The sequence below is a fragment of the Zonotrichia leucophrys genome, chromosome Z (assembly GCF_028769735.1).
Source record: "Zonotrichia leucophrys gambelii isolate GWCS_2022_RI chromosome Z, RI_Zleu_2.0, whole genome shotgun sequence".
Classification (NCBI taxonomy): domain Eukaryota; kingdom Metazoa; phylum Chordata; class Aves; order Passeriformes; family Passerellidae; genus Zonotrichia; species Zonotrichia leucophrys.
The window spans coordinates 21128470-21148390 of NC_088200.1; the positions used below are offsets into that span (position 1 = coordinate 21128470).

A 19921-nucleotide genomic window follows, 5' to 3' on the forward strand; every position below is an offset into this window, starting at 1 on the left:
GTTCTAAAAAGCACTGATGGACTCTCAACAGTGTTTGTTTAAACGAACATTTGTCTTCAAACTGACTACTGTACCACAGCAGTGGCAATGAATATAATCTAAAATGGTTTACTCTATTAACTATGTAGATTATTTCTCTGTTAAGCTGTTGTATGTCAAGGTATGTCTTGCAAACCTATCTGAAATAAAACAATATGTGGGGAAATGTCTTTTGCATAAGAATTGGAATATGGATAAAAAACGCTGCTTATTGAATGTTGTTCATTAAATTAAAGTATTCATTGGAACACATAATTATTCATACTATTAAGATACATATGACAAATAATTATTTCATAGGGTATGGTTTGCATGTTGTAATATAAGAATATTATTTGACTGCTTAAATTAGTCTTGTCCTTAACACTATCTGGGTAACCAATCAGTGTTTGAATTCTTAGCACTTGTCTGCTATTATTATTATTATTATTATTACTATTATTATTATTATTATTATTATTATTGTTATTACTGTTATTATTATTATTACTACTACCACTACTACTACTACTACTACTACTACTACTACAATTATTATTAACTATATAATAATCACAATGCTTTCAAAACACATCTCTTTACTGTCCCTGTGTATCAACATGACAAGATTAGTTGCCAGTGTAGGCTATTAGAAAATTACAAGCATTTTCTACAGTAGATTTGGCCTCCCAAATGCTTCTTCATAGGAGGATGTTTAAAGTGCAAATATAGTGTGAAAAGGGTCTCTAAAAATGGCATTCTGGAGCTTGATGTTTCTCATGTTTTGGTTATCTCACAGGTTGGTAAACTAATCCTCTCAGCTGAGAGCGAGCTGGAACACTCAGAAAACTGTTACATTAGCAGTTTGAGGGCAGGGTGCTAAGAAGGCAAAGATAATATAAATTTAATCTCCATGTGTTGCAAATAAATTTATCTGGCAAATAAAAAGAAAAGGAATGATGAAATTAACGCTATGCCACTGCTAGTTTTTCCAATTCTTGTTTGTTGTCTAACTACAGCCATCAAGCCCAATTTGACATAACTGGCATTACTGATGGATGTTCATATAATTTATATGCCCAGAGTACTAAACAGTTGCTTATTATCTAGGTTTATCTTATTACCTTATTAGGCTAATTCAAGTGCATAGAAGTGATGAGGATGCGGTGCTCTGCTATTAACAACAGTGATAAAATCTGATCTTGGGTCTATTGTGCATATAAGTTAATACATGAAAAAAGCCCAGGAGAAGATATTGTTGAGGAGCTTTGTGACAGACAACTTTGGCAAAACAGTGAATGGGCTAAGTTTCTTCCTAGGCACACCTCTGCAATGCATGGAGAGTTTTTTCACCCTGAAAGGTATAACTTCAGGAGATGGACATTGGTGGTTCACAAATATTAAGAGCTCCCAAAAACAATGAACAGTGCTCATAGACAAAAATGTGTAATACCTTCCATGACTCTACTACTTTGGGCAGTGTTTTGATTGGATAAAGACAAGTGGCTGGCTGCCTGGGGCCTGTGAACCTGACCTCATGACATTGGTAGGACTGAACAGAGCGAATCCTCTGCTGGCAACACACATGCTTGGAGCTTCAAAAAGGGTATTTTTTCTTCAAAGTAGGAATAAAATTGGTAAGTTTAATTAAGATGTGATATTTAAATATAAATGAATGAATGGTATTTTTAGAAAATTGTTGGATGACAAAAGAACACCTAACAGCATTAGTTCTCCTGGTTTAGAAAAAAAATGAAATCAGTTAAGGAATATAGGAAAAATGAAAATCAGCTAAATATTATAAAGAAAGATGAAGTTATCTGAGTAAAAACAATGTATGGCTGACAAACGTAGCAAAATCCACAAGCAACAAATGCAATCCACAGCAAAAATGCATCCATTTGCAGATGGAGCTGGTGAAACTGTAATTAACAATGCCAAAGAATGTATGAAATTGTTCAATATATGTTTCTGTTCCATATTTGAAAAATGTCTTAGTTTGGGAAGAGAGGTGTCTGCTAAGGAAGGCAGGAGCCTCCCCTGAAATGGAAAAATGTAAACCCCCTCTCTCCGAATTGTTATAAATTTGAAATTGAGGGGCTCTCAGGCAAAAATATGGGATCAAGAACAACAGTTCTTTACTAGGGAAGAAAATAAAAAGATAAAATAAACAATGCACTAAACTAAAACAACACTGACAGAGTCAGAACACAACCTGACACTCTATTGGTCAGGGTGTTGGTAACAGTCCAATTGGAATTGTGGCTGCAGTCCTCCTGGAGTGTCAGGTGTGGTTCTGTTGGAGCAGGGATCCTGTAGAAAAGGATGCAGTCTATCTCTGAAGATCCAATGGAAGAGGCAGCTGTTCCTCTGGGAAATCCAGTGGAGAGAGAAAGCCGTGCTGGTGTTTCAGAATCTCAAGATTATATCTGGGTAGGAATGCTTGGCTCCTCCCTCTGGGTGGAGCATCTCACAATGGGATGTTCTAGCTCTTATTAGTCATGCAGTGACATTCAATAGCATATGGTTCCCCAGAGGGAGGACTGCGTGTGGAAGAGATAAGGAAAATTGCCCACTTAACAGAAGACAACTGCCATACAGATGGCAAATAGAATCAATTTGCTTGGCAATGCAGATGCAGTACAAAAAAAAAAAAAAAAAAAAGTGTTTGCTGAAGCACATTCTTTGACCCCTGAGTTTGGACTCAAAGGTCATAAATCAGCTAATTAGCTATGGATGTTTATTTAAAATAATGCTTAAAATAGGAGGGAAGATATTGAAGATGGGAAAATCCTAACCCAAAATTTCAGAGAAAACTATTTGAATAGGTAGCCTTACATAAATCACAATACAAATAAAGAAGAAGTGGATATCTAGGTCCATAATTTCCTACCCCAAGTACTATGGGCATGAAGAACAAGTCTCTTTTCTGAGGGTGACTGTTGTTTACTCAGCTGTTCCTGAGGTTGTACACTTGCACTAAGGAAGAATGGATGACCAAAACTAGAAGTTTGGAAGAGACTTCCCAGAGAGGATGTGACATTACACAACAGAAAGGAAAGAAACAGCAGGATGAACACCTCTCAGGAAGTAATGTAAGAATGCTTACTCCTACTCTGGGCGGGGGGATGAGGCTAACACATACTAAAGATATTAGAATCCACTAATGTGAAATTAAGGTACAAAAATGTAATTAATTCAAGCCAATGCCACTTACTGGAAAATAACTCCTAAACAAATAAACTCAGTTTCACACTTTGATGAATTAGCATGTTTAGCTGATAAGGATTTTTATGAAAATAGAGTATACTCAGTTTTTCGTCAGGCAATTGATTTATTCTCCAAGAACATTCTGAGGAGGATGAAAAATTATGTCAACTTTGCCAAGCATTTTTAAAAGTGCTCTATCTCCCCTTTGTTTTCAGCAACTAAATTTTGCTCTTCCCAGGCTTCCCATGAAAATTCCAGACTGTCATTACACTGGAGCCCTTACCTGTAACAGTTATCACCTGTTACTGGTGATAACTGCTGCTTTGCCAGCTTGTTTGATTCCAGGTACTGTGTCTAGCATGTGAGTTACTCCCCTTCATCTTTCAAGAGAGACATTAAAATGTTTTTCTTTTACTAGGAAGATACATTCCACATTTCTTCCTCTATGTTGTAAACTATTACCACAATAGGTGAAGTAACTTAATTACAACTTCATTACCTAACTAAAACTTCAACTTATGCAGAAATTGGTCAATGTTTCATAAATTCATTAGAGAACAAACAGAACAACTCTAGAATAATTTACTCGTAAGAAAGGGTTGAACGTCAGTATTATTCCAAATTTCTAAGTGGAAAGAGACTAAGTAATCAGCAATCACAGGTACCATGGAGAAACCACTATTGAATGGAGATGTTATTGCTGGAGTTCCCTATGGCTATTCAACCACGCAGGAAATATATACAAATTTGTGGCTGGTAAAACTCATGTAAATGTGAAGATGGAAGGAATGGTTATTAACAAGAAGGGTGATGGACTTCTTTCTTTTTTTTTCATGTTAGTGTATTTGTTTGGTTTATTTTTAAAAAAAGCGACCTGCAATGTTTCCTAGCACTAGTTTAAAACTGAGATAAAAGCAGCAGCTCTAGAAAGGGCAAGTTCCTCCTAAACTGACTCTTTACAGTAGGGTGATAAAAGGGTCAAATGTAACTGTTGCTAAATGAAATGGGAGAAAATGAGGTAGGAAAGATTTGATATTACATTGGTAAGATGTAGACAGGTCTCTCTCAAAGAAGTTGAATGACTGGAGATGCTACAGAGAAATGTACGAAAGCATTTGAAACCTGGAGATACTAACTTGCACTGAGACTTGAAGAACTCAATCTATTATGTTTCTCAAAAGAAAATGGTGTGTTGGCTCAATGCCAGTATGTAATTCACAGGAACAAAAAGCAAATGTACTGAACAGCTCTTTAATTTAGTGTAGAAAAGGCACAACAAGAACTAATGTTTGGAACTTGAGATCAGACAAAGCCAAACCAGAAATGAGCCAATCTTTTTAACGGTTTGTGGATGCTAAAGGGAAATGAGCAATGGACTCCCTATCTCTTGAATTCTTCCAGCCAAGGCTGAATGACTTAGTGGAAGAAACATTTTCACCAAATTAAAGTTTCAAATTTCAGTACTGCATCTGTTCAAAAGTTAAAGACCTGTATCTAAAAATGGACAATAAGTGATCTAAATATCCTTCCCAGCCTAAACTACATACATTTGTGAAAAAAGGAAAGATTTCTACTGAAATGGAACTTTTTGAAAAATTCTAACAAATCCAAATTCAAATCTGAATCTCAATTGTAATTGAAAATGAAAGCTGAAATGTGAAAAATCTTTTGGATTTTATGTCGATACAGATAAAGATTTTGCTACTGAATTTTGGAGGACATCTTTCAGGTAATAGCTCCTTTCAGGTGTTGAGCTCTAGGAGAGTTTGCAATCGTGCACTGGAGTAACACCTGCCAATGTGCAGACAGATATGGATATATAAGGCACTAATGAGACAGCATTGAGTAGTATCAGAAGCAATAGTCACAATAGTCTAATAGCTGTCAAATGCTTAATAGGAAATATCTGACTGTAATATTTTAAATTATTCATTATTACCACAAAGACTGCCTTAGGGACAACAAGTAACTAGTTCACTCTAGTCTAAAAATTGCAATGATAAATAGATATGTTTGAGTACAAGAAAAATTTTTGATGAAACTGTTTCTCCAATATCAGTACTGCCTCAAGTACATGTAACTACTTTGTACAACAGTAAATGAATGAATGTTATTGAACTCCCTGACACAAGCAACATCCGGCAATTCAAGTCAATGCTTTCAATTCACATTTTCATGTTCACTTTTGAGTCTCTGGCACCCCAGATCAGAATCTGCAATATCATTCAACAAGTCTGTATAGACTTTGTCCTTTCCAAAGCACTGGAGAGCTAAGCTACTCTAAGCACAACATAGGAGCTCACATCCAGCTAGGTTTACACATGAAAATGTGTAAAATGAAAAGCTGTCTGCAACACCTGAGACTGAGCAGGAGTATAAAAGCTGAGCTCCTTTGAAGAATCAGGAATAGGGAAAAAGCTACTTACTACCAAGCCAAGAAGACATAAGTTAAAGCAGGATTTAGTGCAGCTACTAACAGAGCTGTGGCTATGACAGTCTGATGTTTCAAAATTACCATAATAATTTCGAGCCCCCATCAAGATAGAGGAGCAAAAATGGAAGCGCAGGACCAGTTTTAGCAGCAGATGAGAATGTTAACATGGGTGATGAAGCAAGCCTCATACTGAAGATTCCTGCACTCCTCCGCTTATTAATATTGCAAATACCTTAAATTAACAGGTAGGTAGACACAGGAATCTGCCATCTTGACAAAAAAACTTCCACATTTTATCTTTTCTCCTGAAACCTCATGAAAGTTTTTATTGACAGAACTACACACACATGAAGACATAAAATGCAAAGAGCTTTACAGTAAACACTGCTTAATGTACTATTAATACCCATGAATGGCTAGTGAATACAGAAATAACATTTTTAACAGAATGGAATAATTGCTTAATTGCTTAAATTTAAAAAGTGCATGGTTTTGCTCCTATTTCTCATACTGCTGGGCACCTATCCCTGGTCATGAAACACTTAATATCAGAAAATAGTCCAGAACAGCCCTCGTTAAATGACTAGAGTAAACTAAAAAAAAAGAGAAGCACTGGTACACTGGGCTAAAAGCTGCCAAGAGTATGAGCCAGGTATTGTATCAGCACTTAATATAGTTTATGGTTCATTCTGCCTTGTTTTTTATGAGCAAGATACATAAACGTGTAAGAGTGGAACTGTAGTGAGGTGCAAATACAGCTGAGGAAAAAAAGCAGGAAGAAATAAGTTGATGCTTCCCTACAGCTGTCACAAGCCTCACTAATGCAATTACCCCTGCACACAGACCCTGTGGTGCTGGACAGTCCATCTGACCTCTCTGGAGAGCCTCCTGTTTGAACGCAGGATCTGCTCAGCATAGGGTGCATCTCCAGACAGACAGGCTTTTCTATGGAAATACACAACTGAACTCTTAAAACAGCAGGCAGGAGTGCCCTATTAGGCAAAGCCCACAGAGACCACCACTTATCCAATGGGTAATTCATTGTTTCCTGGGTATCAACACAAAATTTGCAAGAAGAGCTGTACCTCATCAGTCAGTGCATTTGTGTGTGGGGCCACAGGCTGCACACCTGCTCTGTCACTGAAGGGCTGTGGGAAATGCAAGCACAGAGACGTCCCAAGGCCTCGAACACTCAAGCTCAGATATAGAGATGGATACAATGTTTGACCTAAGACCTTGGAGAAGGCCTGAAGCTTTAGAAATAGAAAAGTGAAACAGACACAAAGTAAAAATAAAGATTCGTAGTTTGAGCAGAAATATGTTTTAAGCAAGCAGAAATATGCCTGATGTAAGTGAATAAATATGTTAAGCAAGATAGTAGAAAATCTCTAAGTCTAGCAAGAGAATTTGTTATAGAATTGGTAAAAAATAGAAGTTACAGCAATAAGTTTCTGTAGAGTTATATGATGAGATAAAAAGAGAGGAAAAATAATGTAAAATGTAGCAATAATGATTGGTTTATAAAGATGCTTGTGAGCTTTGTGGAAGTGCCTGATTGGATAAGAAATTTATAAAAGACATTGTAACTGAAGTTATAACAGCTTCAGATGTACTTATAGCTTCAGATGTGATGGCATGAATGGGTGTAACAACCTTATGGTCTCACCCTTCCATGAGACTGATTTTGGAATAAACCATTTTTTAACCACCTCATCAGTCAAATCCCATCTACTCTGTATCCCAAACAAAGGGCTATTAATGATATTTTCTAAATTCAAAGCAAAAAACAAAACACACAAAAAAGTTGTGCTTGGCTTACCTAAATGTAATTAAGTGTTTGGTATACAATAGAGAGTTCAATCTTGATTTTTGGTACCAGAAAATACTATCTGAAGACTCAAGAGCACCATCAGCACACATCATACCTGTCCCCCAAAAGATGTTTGTCTTTCTTCTACCAGCCTGAAGCTACTTTAATCAGCTGTATGAATTAATTCTTACACTTTTTTCTCTTATTAAATAGACATTTATGTAAGCCTCTACTGTTAATAGAACATTTCTTGATTACTATCAGTGTTTGATTCCAGTGCTTGTCTTTTAAGTTGTAATTTCCTTATTTCACATTGTTTTAACTACATTGGCTGCAACTGTTAACAGAATAACTAGTGATTTTGGGGGCCAACTAGGAAGGCCTTAAAAAGATTTGATTAGGCAATTCATTTTACTAATATTACAACATCTTCACTTGATTATTTTAAATGAGTGTTGATGCATATCCACTTTGGCAAAATACTTAGAAGTTAAATCATCTCTCCTAAATAACAAGCTTTCACTGGCAGAAAGACATGGGCCAAGGAATACAAACAGGATTCAGAAAAGCAAATGCCATGTTTACCCAGCAAAATTTACCACAATACCTTTCCTGAGGTGAAGTTCAAGCCACTATCCTGAAACCAAAGTGATTTAATTCCTGAACAGCATCAGAGACAAAGGCAGATCTGTGGATCTGCTTTCTCCCATCCCCACTTTTAGCTATTCCTGCCCAGTAGTTGCTCCAATAAGACTGGCTTCTGAACTCCCTGCTCCAGAACTAGGAGAAATGTTCTAAGGTCTCAGACACAGCATAAACTACAACTACAGTTAGCAGAAATGCAGTGCAACCTGTCATTAAAGCATCTATTCCATTGTCTCTGTCAAATTCCAAGCTGAACTCTAGTGTCTAAGGCAGAAATACACCCAACCCTACTCCTTTTTATGTGATGACATTTAATGTACAGACTGCTTTGAAGTCTTCGTCTTTCTCAACCCTAGATTTTCTTATGTCTTAGATGGATCCATCTCCTCTGAGACAGGACAGATATATTTTGATTTGATTCCATTAGGAAGGTAGGCTAAGACTGAGACAGAAGATAACCTCAAGTCTAACAGAAGTTCTCAATTATGACTGAAATGAAAGAGGGTAAGAGATAGGAATTTTAGAAGTTCCAAACCCCCATCAGGGGAATTTGCACAAACTTTCAAAAAACCGCATACAACTTAGTTTTGAACACTTGTTGGGATGGATCATCCATAACTTCTCTAGGGAGCTGTCCCACTGCCTCACCACCCTCAAAGCAAAGAGGTTCTTTCTGGTCTTTGCTCACCTAAACCTGCCCTCTCTCAGTTTGAAGCCTATTACTCCATGCCCTTGTAAAAAGCTCTCTTGTAGCACCTAGAGATATTGGAAGGTGCTCCAAGGTCTCCAGAGCATTCTGTTCTCCTGGCTGAACAATTCCTTCACTCTATTTTAATAGGAAAATTCTTCTCCACCCCTCTGAGCATCTTTGTGGCTCCTCCGGTTGCTTCAGCGGGACTAAATCTATATTGTGCTGAGCTCCCGAAAGCTGGATGCAGTCATCCAGATGGAGTCTCACCAAAGCAGAGCAGAGGGGCAGAACCAACCATCTTTACCTGCTGGTCATGCTTTTGATGCACCCCCAGGATATCGTTGTCTTTCTGGGCTGGAAATACACACTGTCAGGCCATGTTTAGTTTTTTGTCCACCAAAAACTGGGTATCCTTCTTCTCAGAGCTGCTGTCAGCTGACTGCCCGCACACCCTGTACTTGTGCCTGGGATTGCCCTGACCCATGTGCAGGACCTTGCACTAGGCCTTGTGGAATTTTATGGGGTCCATTTCTCTTCTGCAGGCCCACTTCTCAAAATCTCTCCATCCCTTCCTACCAGTATGCCAGCTGGTGTCACTGGCAAACTTGCTGTGGGAGCACTCAAACTCACTGTCATTGTCACCAACTAGATGCCAAAAGATATTAAGCTATGACACCACCAGGCAACCAAATCCTTGAGACACACATGAAAGACTGAAGGTGAGACCCACAAAGTACCTTTTGCCACAAGAACAGACAGTGGATTTATTATGGTTTGCTTTTTCTGTTTTGTTCTCATGCTCTCAACATTTAAGTGTATTCTTTCCTTTTTGTAATCAAGTAAGAAATTAATCAATTGTGGGAAAAATTTTAATTCCTTAATAATTCTTTAATCCAAAGTGTTAACAACTCTGTCTGAAAATACAAGTAATTTTTCCAGTTTGATGGTAACTTATTTTGTCTCTAGTGATTTTAAGGGAAAAGCAAGCAAGAGATTGTGAGATAATCTGTAGTAGGAACTGCTCACCAACTATGATTGCATGTAAAACCCCGTACACTGAATGGCTGAATATCAGACCCTTTTTGGAAAAGCTGGCTCAAGAGATGTGACCATGAGACAGTTATTTCTGAACTTATTTTCAGTGTAAACAGAGATAAAAGATGGGCTTCCAAGCATAGAAGTGAATCTTTCTACTGCAAAGGGTTTATTTTAAAAGATCTGTCATTGTTCTGATTGCTCTCATTGTCATTCATTGAAATACCAAGGGCAATGCTGCCAGGATTTGAGTGTGGGCTCACTCTTTCAGTACTGCATTCCTCAAAAGACTGAAATAAAATCTCTCACATTAAACAATAATGCCCCTACATCTAGTAATAATTAATACATTTATTACATATTACCCTAATGCAGGTTTATATAAAGACACTCTACAAATTATTGACTTGGTTCTCTGTATATGTCTTACAGTTGTTTATATAAGGGGCAATTATAAGATATATAAGAAAAAACATGTGAGCAAGCTGATAATTCAGGAGCAGTCACATGAAGTTATACTATTTTAAACTATATTTATATTAAAAAGAACTAGTCTGGAAATAGTTATATTACATTAAATCATTATCAAAGACATTAGTGATCTTAATTTATCTCAATGTATGCACTAAATACAAATATCCAGCTTTTACTGGTTAAAGTCCTACCCCATTTAAGTTAATTCTTCTACCACTTCAGTGCAGTTTAGGAATTCATTAAGTGGTGCAGAAACATTACGGCCACCATGACCCGTCTTCAACAGAAATGTAGAATCAAGACTTATTATTTACCAGCTCTAATGAAGCATCATTACTTTTCAAGTAACACCTAGGATTTATTTTACAGAATACCTTTTATCTTCCTTATATCAGGGGAATACAAAGAAAGGGAAGAGATGCTGTCATGGATTACTTTCAGTGTTGGCCAGTGTACAGTAAATACTGACCAGCTGCTAACCAACTCCTTATTTACCTGACTAAAATGACCACTATGACACGCAGTCTTTCACAAGAGTAACACAGATGTCAGAGATTAGAAGTGAATATTGTTTTAAAGAATTCCACTCCTGAACAATATATTTCTTTTAAACTGTAATAATCTCCCCTAAAAGAGCAAAAAGTTGCTAAATGAATGTTGACTCTATGAAAATTTTAGTAATGTATAATTTTCCAAAGCATGAAAGAACAATGTCAGTTCTATTGCATGTGTCTGTACAGAGCTGTGGATCTGCATAGTGAGATCCCAAATCACAGCAGAAATGTAATCAAAATCTTGGTTGCTGTGAGCTCTCAAACAAAGTAGTGCTAAATTTTCCAAACTTTAAAAGTATCCTCTAGTAAATTCAATTTCACCTGCAAGGTTAGGTCTCACTAACAACCTCACAAATGCAGACACATATGAAACGAACTTGTCAAACGAACTACTGCATCCCAAAGAGCAAGGTCAAATATTGTTTCAGCTTTTAAATTAATATTGTATAGGCTGTGTCTTCCTTTGAACTTGGTTTTATATTCTACAGAAATACACTACCTATGGCTGTTAGGAAACCTGATAATCAAGCATGAAAGTTCAGTAACGGCTTTATGTATTTTAGATTACATTCCTGCAGAGACTGGAGGTTTTCCTTTTACATTGATGACTAAATCTACTTCCTGGAATTATCATACATTTAACTAAAGTCTCCATATAATTTCACTTGCTCTCTGCAATTTATGATTCAATAATGAAAAAGCACAGCCAAGTATATCCAAAACAACAGAAAACTCACATCAACATTCTTGGATGCTGCAAATAATCTTCTATGTAAACTAGACTTCTGTTGATCATCATTCAGCATTCAGGAAAGTGGCTCATTTATTTTAACTGCAACTTTCATTTATGTACTTCTTTAAAACCTTGTTGCCAACATAGAGGTGGATATTTATTCAAGGACCTATGATAAATTTACCAGTTCTTGTTATCACTATTATTTTTCTTAGACTCCTACATATAATGTCATCAATTACTTAAACAGGAAGGAAGGCTACCAAAGTTCAAGTAACGGGTAGACAAGATAACTTAATTCCCACATAAAGCAAAAAAAAAAAAAAAAAGAGTGGGCTGCATAGCTGCATAAAATACCAGAAGCCATATGCTTACAGCCACATCTGGCTGCAGAAAGGTTAAAATGCAGCCAGAACCAAATGCATTTTTAAATTAACAAGCTGCTTCTGGGTGTAAACATGTACACTGGCTTATTGCAAACAAATGGATGTACCTGCAGAGACACGGGGACAGTCTGGCAGCATGGACTCCACCGATGTGTCCAGGGGCTCGGAGCTGGACACCCAGTTACAGCAGTTCTGTAAGACCAGGCAGGCAATTCTTGGGATAAGTCAAAAACTCAGAGCAAAAATAAATATAGATGTTGTGATGAGGACAATGATCACATCAAAATAGCCAAACTAGTTTACATAGCAGTCACAATAACAACTGGACAGTACAATACACTAACTTACGCTTACTGACGATGAAATACTGTAATTTCATACTAAGTAAGAACATAATTCAGCAGATTTGTAATGTACTGAAGTATCATGGTTTTTAAGTGCTACTTTGAGTTCCAGTAGACTTGAGTAGGTGCTTGGACCAACTAGTGCCTGAACTACCCACTACAAGCTTAAAGATTTTGCAAGTTGGTGTTGATATAAACAGGTATTGGTACAAACACTGAGCTTGCTTATTTGCTAACATTAAGAAATCAGAATTTCCAGGGTATTTTGATGGAGTACACTGTCGAAGGAACATTCATGAAAATATGAAACAACATACTATAACTTAACAGAAACTATCAAGATAGAATATTAATATTAAAATAATTGGAAATATAGCTGAGATGAATGTGTGTGAACACTAAAAAAAGGCAAATACTGGTCTCTGGGGAATTATATTCACAAAGCCTTTACATTTACCTTTCATTCCTGAACCTCTGAGAACAATGAATTTACCATGAATTTTCTAAATGTTTTGTTCCAAATGCTATTGTCATGGTTTGACGCTGGCGAAATGCCAGTGCCCCCATGAGAATACCCTCTCCCTGGTGTCTGCTGTGAGATGTGACCAGGAATAGCAAAGCAGGCCCCCACTTAAAGAAAACTTTATTAACTAAACTACAAGTAAAAAGAAACACATAGGGAAAATGAAAACCTTCCAAAAACATTTCCTCCTCTCCTCACCAAATTTCCAATACATCCATCCCTCAGATCACCAACTCAGGGTCCATCACCACCCTTCAGACAATCAATTCTCAGTTCATCAAGAGGAGAGGAGTCCTTGTGCCAGAGGCTTCCCCAGGAAACACAGTTGAAACCTCGTGTGTTTCCATGTCACTCATGGCACTGCCTGGAGAACACTGACATCGACATGGACCAGAGCTGCTCCTAGGGTTTTCCTTTCAAGGATGCTTTGTCCTGTTCCAAAAAGAGCACAGTCTCTCACGTTCGGGACACCTGGCTCCCCCAGATTTCACCCCCTGGGGCCAAGGGGTACCAACACTGAACCCTCTTGGCTCTGAGCCATTGCTTCCCCATGGATGCAGTCTCTGTGTCACAGGAAACATTGTTCTGTCCATGGGCTATACAAGAAAAGCCCAGCCAAGGTCACTCCATCATCTTTTCCCACCTAAGATTCTTCTCCACTCTTCTGGCATCTTTCACTTGCACGGACTTTCATCACACTTGCCCATTTACCCCTCCACTTCATCTCTATCTCTCGTCTCATTCAGATCCAGGAGGATCAATATTTGTAAGGTTTCCATTATTCGAGAAAGGGTTAAAATCTCAGGCTCTGCCTGCTCAGGGCTTCTACTGCCCTGCTGGCACCTTCTCGCTGCACCTCCCTTTTCCTTCTCCCGGATTTCAAGGTGGTACCACCAGCACAGGCTGGCTCTCTCTCTCTCCAGGGGTGGAGGGGAGTGGCTGCCCAATGCCTCTTCGTGCTTCTCCACCTTTCCGTCCTCAAGGGCCTCTTCACCTCCCCTCTCTGTCCAAGGCCCGGCCTACCTCACCCGGCCGCATGGCCTCCCCCCCACCCCCAGCAGCAGCACCTGGTCAGGGGAGAGAGCCGAACTCCTTCCTCACTAGAACCCAAGAGAGCTTCCCTCTGGGAGTTCCCTGCTTTTAACCCCCTGTGTTCTCAGAGGCGTATCCATGTCCCCAGTGGCCACCAGGTGCCAATATTCAAATCTGAGCACCTATTGGCTTGACCACAGCATATCCCAGAAAACTTACTTCCTCCCAAACCACAACAGCTATCTAATCAGAGTAGTCTATAAACTGAAGTATTAAATTATATGCTTTCAATAAAATATGATGAAACGATACCAAATCTACTGAACTGAAGATTCAATTATAAAGGGACTATATTTTTAATGAGATTACCAGCTGAACAACAAGATCTATGTTGATTGCTCTATGAAAAATCTGAGCTTTTCCTTTCTGAAAACCTGATTAACTTCATTAAGTGGAAAAGGTAAAAAAACCGAGCAACCCTTTGGAAAGACCCAATAGATTTTCTGACAGATTTCAAAAAAAATAATACCATCAGTTCATGATAGTAAAAATGGACAAATTCTCTTCTGGTAAACAGCATGTATTGTGTGTTTGTAGATGGTTGCTGCCCTAGTTGTGCACCATGGAGTCCGTCTTCACTGTGGAAAGATCCTTGACTGGTAGATCAAGTATCTTATTGTATTTCCTTAATTCATTCTGTCTGGAAGAAGATGTCAGCTGTGTTGCAATGAGGGGAGAATTTCAAAGGCTTCAGTCCCCACCAATAAAGGGTGAGGAATGGCTTTTGAATAGATTTGTCAAGGCAACCCTACTGTTCTGGGACCAGGGAGAGCAGGGACAACATAAAGGAAGGGCTGCTGTATGAGATTAGAAAGTGAAGTTCACAAAGCATAGCAGATTTTTGTAAGAAACAGTAGATCAATGAAACTATTGAACTCAATGGAAAAAGAAAAAAACAAACACACTATCCAGCAATATAACATATTTAGTAAAACCTGTTAAAATTGAAGTATTTCATGAAGGTTTTAAGGTTTAAAGTAGTAAAGCATTATAATTTTATGATTTGCATGTGTAATTTTAATTAACAGCTGAATGTGAAATTGCAAATGTAAGGTGGTAAAAGTTACAAAAGAAGTAGAATTTTTATGAAGTATTACAATAATTTGAAATAAGAAAAATTAATATTAACTACTGATAGAACACTACATCAGAGAGCTGGAGATAATACAGAAGATTAGCACACAATTAACTATCTTTTATATACAATGTGACACTTGCCTGTAAGAAATAAGTATTCTCGAAAGCAGTGTCAAGATATGTAAATGGATGATTTGTTTTATCATTCATCACAGTTCTTAATAAATTCAAAAATCATGACATCTATAGGTACTAAAAATAGGCCACCAGTGATACAGGAGAGATAGCTCAAATGAAGAATTACTTTATTTTAACAATTCATTCTTTCAATGACAGCAATTAGCCCCACAGACAGGCAACGATTAGGTGTATATTTTAATTATTATTCATTTTACCACTAGCCTTAAACCTGATTAAAGTAAGAGATATCCAGGTGATATGCTAGACTTCATACCACTCAGCCACATTTCACATATGTAAAATTCTTCTTTCTTATAGGAGATTTTTAATGCTAATGTAAGTTATGACACTCCATCCACTTTTTAGGCCATTAATCATTTAACTTATTCTTTAACATCCACTTTCTGCAAATGAAATTAAAGGTAATGCACTTTTCTTATTCAGACTAAATGCTTAAAGAAAAATGGAGTTGTCAGATTCAAATTACAGGATTTAAAATTTCAGTTTTACTACATAACACATATTTTAAGTTTTGATTTCCCATAAAGAAAATGGGGATTTCTCTGACAGAGCCTGTAGGGGTTACCATTCTTTATATTTTTAACACTTAAGTCAGAGCTGTCAGGCTGCATCCCAGGTGATCCTCTATTCCCATCAGTCACGGCCTATAAAACTTTAAGTTAAAGTCAGGAATAGGTACTGTATACACTAAGTTTCACTAAATCCACGAGAAAAAGTCAAGTACAAAAGAAAGTTCAGGATGTGACTAGTTTAAATTCACTCTGTGCACCTACTGCTTTAGTGTTCTGCAATGGGAATGCTGAAAATAAAGATGAGCCTGATCTAGTAAGGATGAGACTCATAAACAATAAAAGTTTAGCTGGTCTTGCTCTAAAATATGATTTTTAAAATCTCAGCAAACTCATACCTAAGTGTAAGAGCTTCCGAGCCCTACAGGAGTAATTACGTATCAAAAAGCTGCTGAGAGAAAGGCTATTTTGCCATTTGTGCAAATCATCAAACTTAGTAATGAAGAGCTTAAAGAGGACTTTCCACCATTGCTAGATCAAACCAACAGCATGGAATGCACCCAGGACTTTGCTCCAGGTATCAGGCACTGCATGGGCTGCCTTGGCATGTCTCTGTTTTACTGTGCATCAGGAAGAAACACTGGACTCAGTGCTTAGTATTTTGACTGCTAACTTGGCAGTTCAGAAATGGCTTTAATCTTGGTTATTTTAGTGGCTGGTACGGATTCATGGTTTCCACTGTTCTGTATTATGCTGTCCTTCACACCCAGACATGTTTATTCAGCCATATACAGACAAACATACTCAAATTCTTTAAATAAAAAGGCCTTACCTCTCGCATCCACTCTCTAATAGTTTTCCCAACTTCTTGATGCCACACATTATGAACTGAGTCTGTCAACGCCACAGCAGTTACCCTATTCTTTACTTCTGCCTCTCGTTGAATCATCTGTTAAAAAAGATTGTATTTAAAGTAATTCCTTTTACTGAACAGAGTCTGCTTACTCAGAGATAATGATCTTAAATTTAAAAAGAAACACCGACACAGATTCATAATCTGACTTCACTTGTTTTAAAGTTTATATAATTCCTAACAGGTCCAGAAAAAACAGAAACACCTAACATTTTTGAACAAAAAATTACTAACTTTTGACTGACTGAACTATTCAGTCCTATTATTTTCCATGTGGCTTGACAATTCTAGGATTAAAGGTATCACAGTGAAAAAATGGAAGATTCCCTGAGGACACCTTTTACAAGCTTCTCCAAGTTCCTATTTCAGTTCTTCAGGGAAGCTGGTACCTGTGGTTCACTGTAAGGTTCTCTTGACTATCATCTACTAATTTTCAGTAGATTGCTGTAGTTTTTCTGATGTACAATCTCACTTCAACTTGTATAGGTTTTTTTCTTTTTCTATCCAATTTAGCTATCTTGCATGCTCACCATGGTCCCAAAATTCTTCTCTCTTCTCCTTTATTCATATACTTACTCAGCTAACACCAAAGCCTCTCAACATTTTTAGGATATTAAAGAGCCTCTGTTGTTGCAAATGACAGTATGACTAAATAATATCAGTTCTAAAACAAATTAAATGATTGCTGCAAATAACACAAGCAAACTGACAAAGATGCTGTGGATTTCAGCACTGCTATGCAAGATAAAAGGTACGGGGAAAGAATAGTTTGATATCAAAGACAGACAAAAAGGTTTTAATCTCCTGACATGAGTGATCCTAATTTGTAACACTGGATCAAAGAAAGCATAATAAATTATACTTACAAAACCAGCATTTCACAATTGGTGTCATTATCGCTGTGTATGCTACAATAAAGTTAATGGTTTTTTAAACTTCCTTTTTGTATAAATGTAACACATACCATATTTCTAAAATCAGGTATTCTTTCTTCATGCTCTAGTAACTGCTTATCAGCACACAGGCTGCACCTCTGAACCCACTGTTCCATGTCCTTGCCATAAGAATGAGTCCAAAAACCTACCAGAAAAAACGTTTTTTGAAAGAGACAGTATCTAAAAACAAGACCTGTCAGCTACACCACCTAACTTGCTTTAAACCCTGTACATTGAATAACTGTTTTAAACACACTTTATAATATTCCTGTTCCAGTGCTGTGCATTCTAGTAATCATTCAGCTGCACTGTCTTCCACAAAACACTATGATTAAACAGGCAGAGGTGCAAAAATATCACTGTCCTTGAAGCCCACATACCTACCAATTACTCAGAGTTATTACATGCTGGGTGAAGTTTAAAATCATCACCAGCTTAGAGTATTCCAGCATGACTTCCTCCATGAAGGGCTGGTATTCAGAAGTACGTCTAATGACCACCAAAGATAAAAAATATGCTCTGCTTTGGAAAAGCAGTTTTTTTTTCTCAAGCTACAGTGTCCCATGTTTCTGTTTTGAAAACTAGCCACCCAGATCATCTTAGAACATCACCCTTTTCTTCAAATCACAAGAAAATACAAAGGTGCAGTTCCCTTTTTCTTTTCCAGACCTAGCTCAGGTTTGCTATTTTCAATTTCCCTATGCACGTGTAAGAACTGGCAGTCATTGATCACCATTTCTTTCTAATCTTTCTTCATATAGTACATACAGTCTTTGCTTTTCAGATCATGTATGATATATAGAAAATAATATGCAATACCCAATGTGCTCCTGGTGCTTGCCATTCAGCTTTGTGGATGCCTGCAGAATCGTATTCTCTTCACAAAGATCAGCAAAGTGAGTGAGGCTGACAATGTCATGTTTTTTGATAACTCAGCCCCAGTGCTAGGGTTAGGATAAGGTCTCACTGATGCAGAAGCAAAGAGGGATCAAAAGAATTAACTGAACTTCACGTACAGATTTCTTTGCATCCAGACCAGAGGAAAAAAATTTTGGTAGGCATCCATGCCCTTCTGAGCCAACTTAGAAAGAAATAGACAAAAACAACACATCAAGTGTGGAAAGGATCAAGGGTATAACCATCACTTAAGCAAGAAGTCTAACATGTCCATGTTTTAGTGACACAGAAATGTCACAACAGAGCATGTCAAACTGAAGACACTTTTGCTTCTATCAGAGCAGCTTAAGTTTACTGCTACTATGGGACATTCACTGATAATAATAATCAAGGAGAACAGATCCAGGTTAAGCTCAAGCAACAGACCCTCTTATCAGGGATGATAATTTACCCTACAAGAAGATACAAGGAGTCCACGTACTTTTGGGCACAGATGCTTCAATACTCAGTAAATGCTTCAGATTCAATTGATTGTTAGCCCACGGTTAGAACATATTCCTCTTTTCTAAAATCAGTTTCAATTAAGGTAAATTTTAAAAATTAAATTAGTGGAATAAAATTGTAAAGGTAAAATAGATTGACTTTAAATAAAAATGTAGTACCCAGCTACCACTCAAATTTGATGTAACACAGAAGTTGTACCAGATACCAAGAGAAGGATACTGTGGGATGCATGATTTACATTTTCCAGGACTTGTTTTATTCTGTGGAGCCTGTAGAATCTTTCAAGGTAGACATACTAAAACTGATGATATTTAATAGACCACAGTCTACTAAAAATACTAAAATTTAGACATTTTTCTTCAGAATAATGATTTTTTTACTGAAGCAAACAAAGGCCTAAGAATTTTTTCCAAAGTTCACTTATGGCTTATAATCTTTTTACATCAATGAATTCCACTGACACAAAGTTTTCACAGCCTAGGAATTACTTAATTTCCTGCTTAGTGCCCATTTAAAAACCTTAAACTATTCTTAGCTGACTACATTTTGCAGGACAGCTCTCTGCGAACCTCATCACTGGATGGCTCATTCCTCCCTTACACTCCTTCTTCCAATAATCAATTTACAACCAGAAGTAGGTAAAATGGCATTTCTCTATTATACGTAAATAGGTTCTCATGTATTACTGCACCACTCATGATTCTGGGTCCTCTAGACTTTCCCAATAAGCTTCTCTCTTTAGGCATTTCCATTTTATCTTTTTTCTTGTGCTCCTTCTTTGTAATCACAGTAAAGCTTGATAACTTATTTACCAAATTCCAACACTATATATTTCATTCCGTTGGAATGACAAGTTGTAGACCAGTTCTCCTTGCAACAAGTTAGAAAGCATTCAAACATCCTTTTGAAAGTCCTCTTTATCCCATTGGTTGAAAA

The 19921-nt window shown here is 37.3% G+C and overlaps 1 protein-coding gene across 4 annotated transcripts in view; it reads right to left on the reverse strand.

Moving 5' to 3' along the window:
• Positions 1-19921, reverse strand: part of ARB2A (ARB2 cotranscriptional regulator A) — a 261591-nt gene that overhangs the window by 57281 nt on the left and 184389 nt on the right. For all 4 annotated transcript variants that reach the window (XM_064736334.1, XM_064736333.1, XM_064736332.1 and 1 more), the window contains 2 exons: positions 16569-16685; positions 12098-12182 (listed from right to left, as the gene is read on the reverse strand). In XM_064736334.1, the coding sequence (XP_064592404.1) occupies positions 12098-12182; positions 16569-16685 (202 nt within the window). The remainder of the gene's footprint in view (positions 1-12097; positions 12183-16568; positions 16686-19921) is intronic.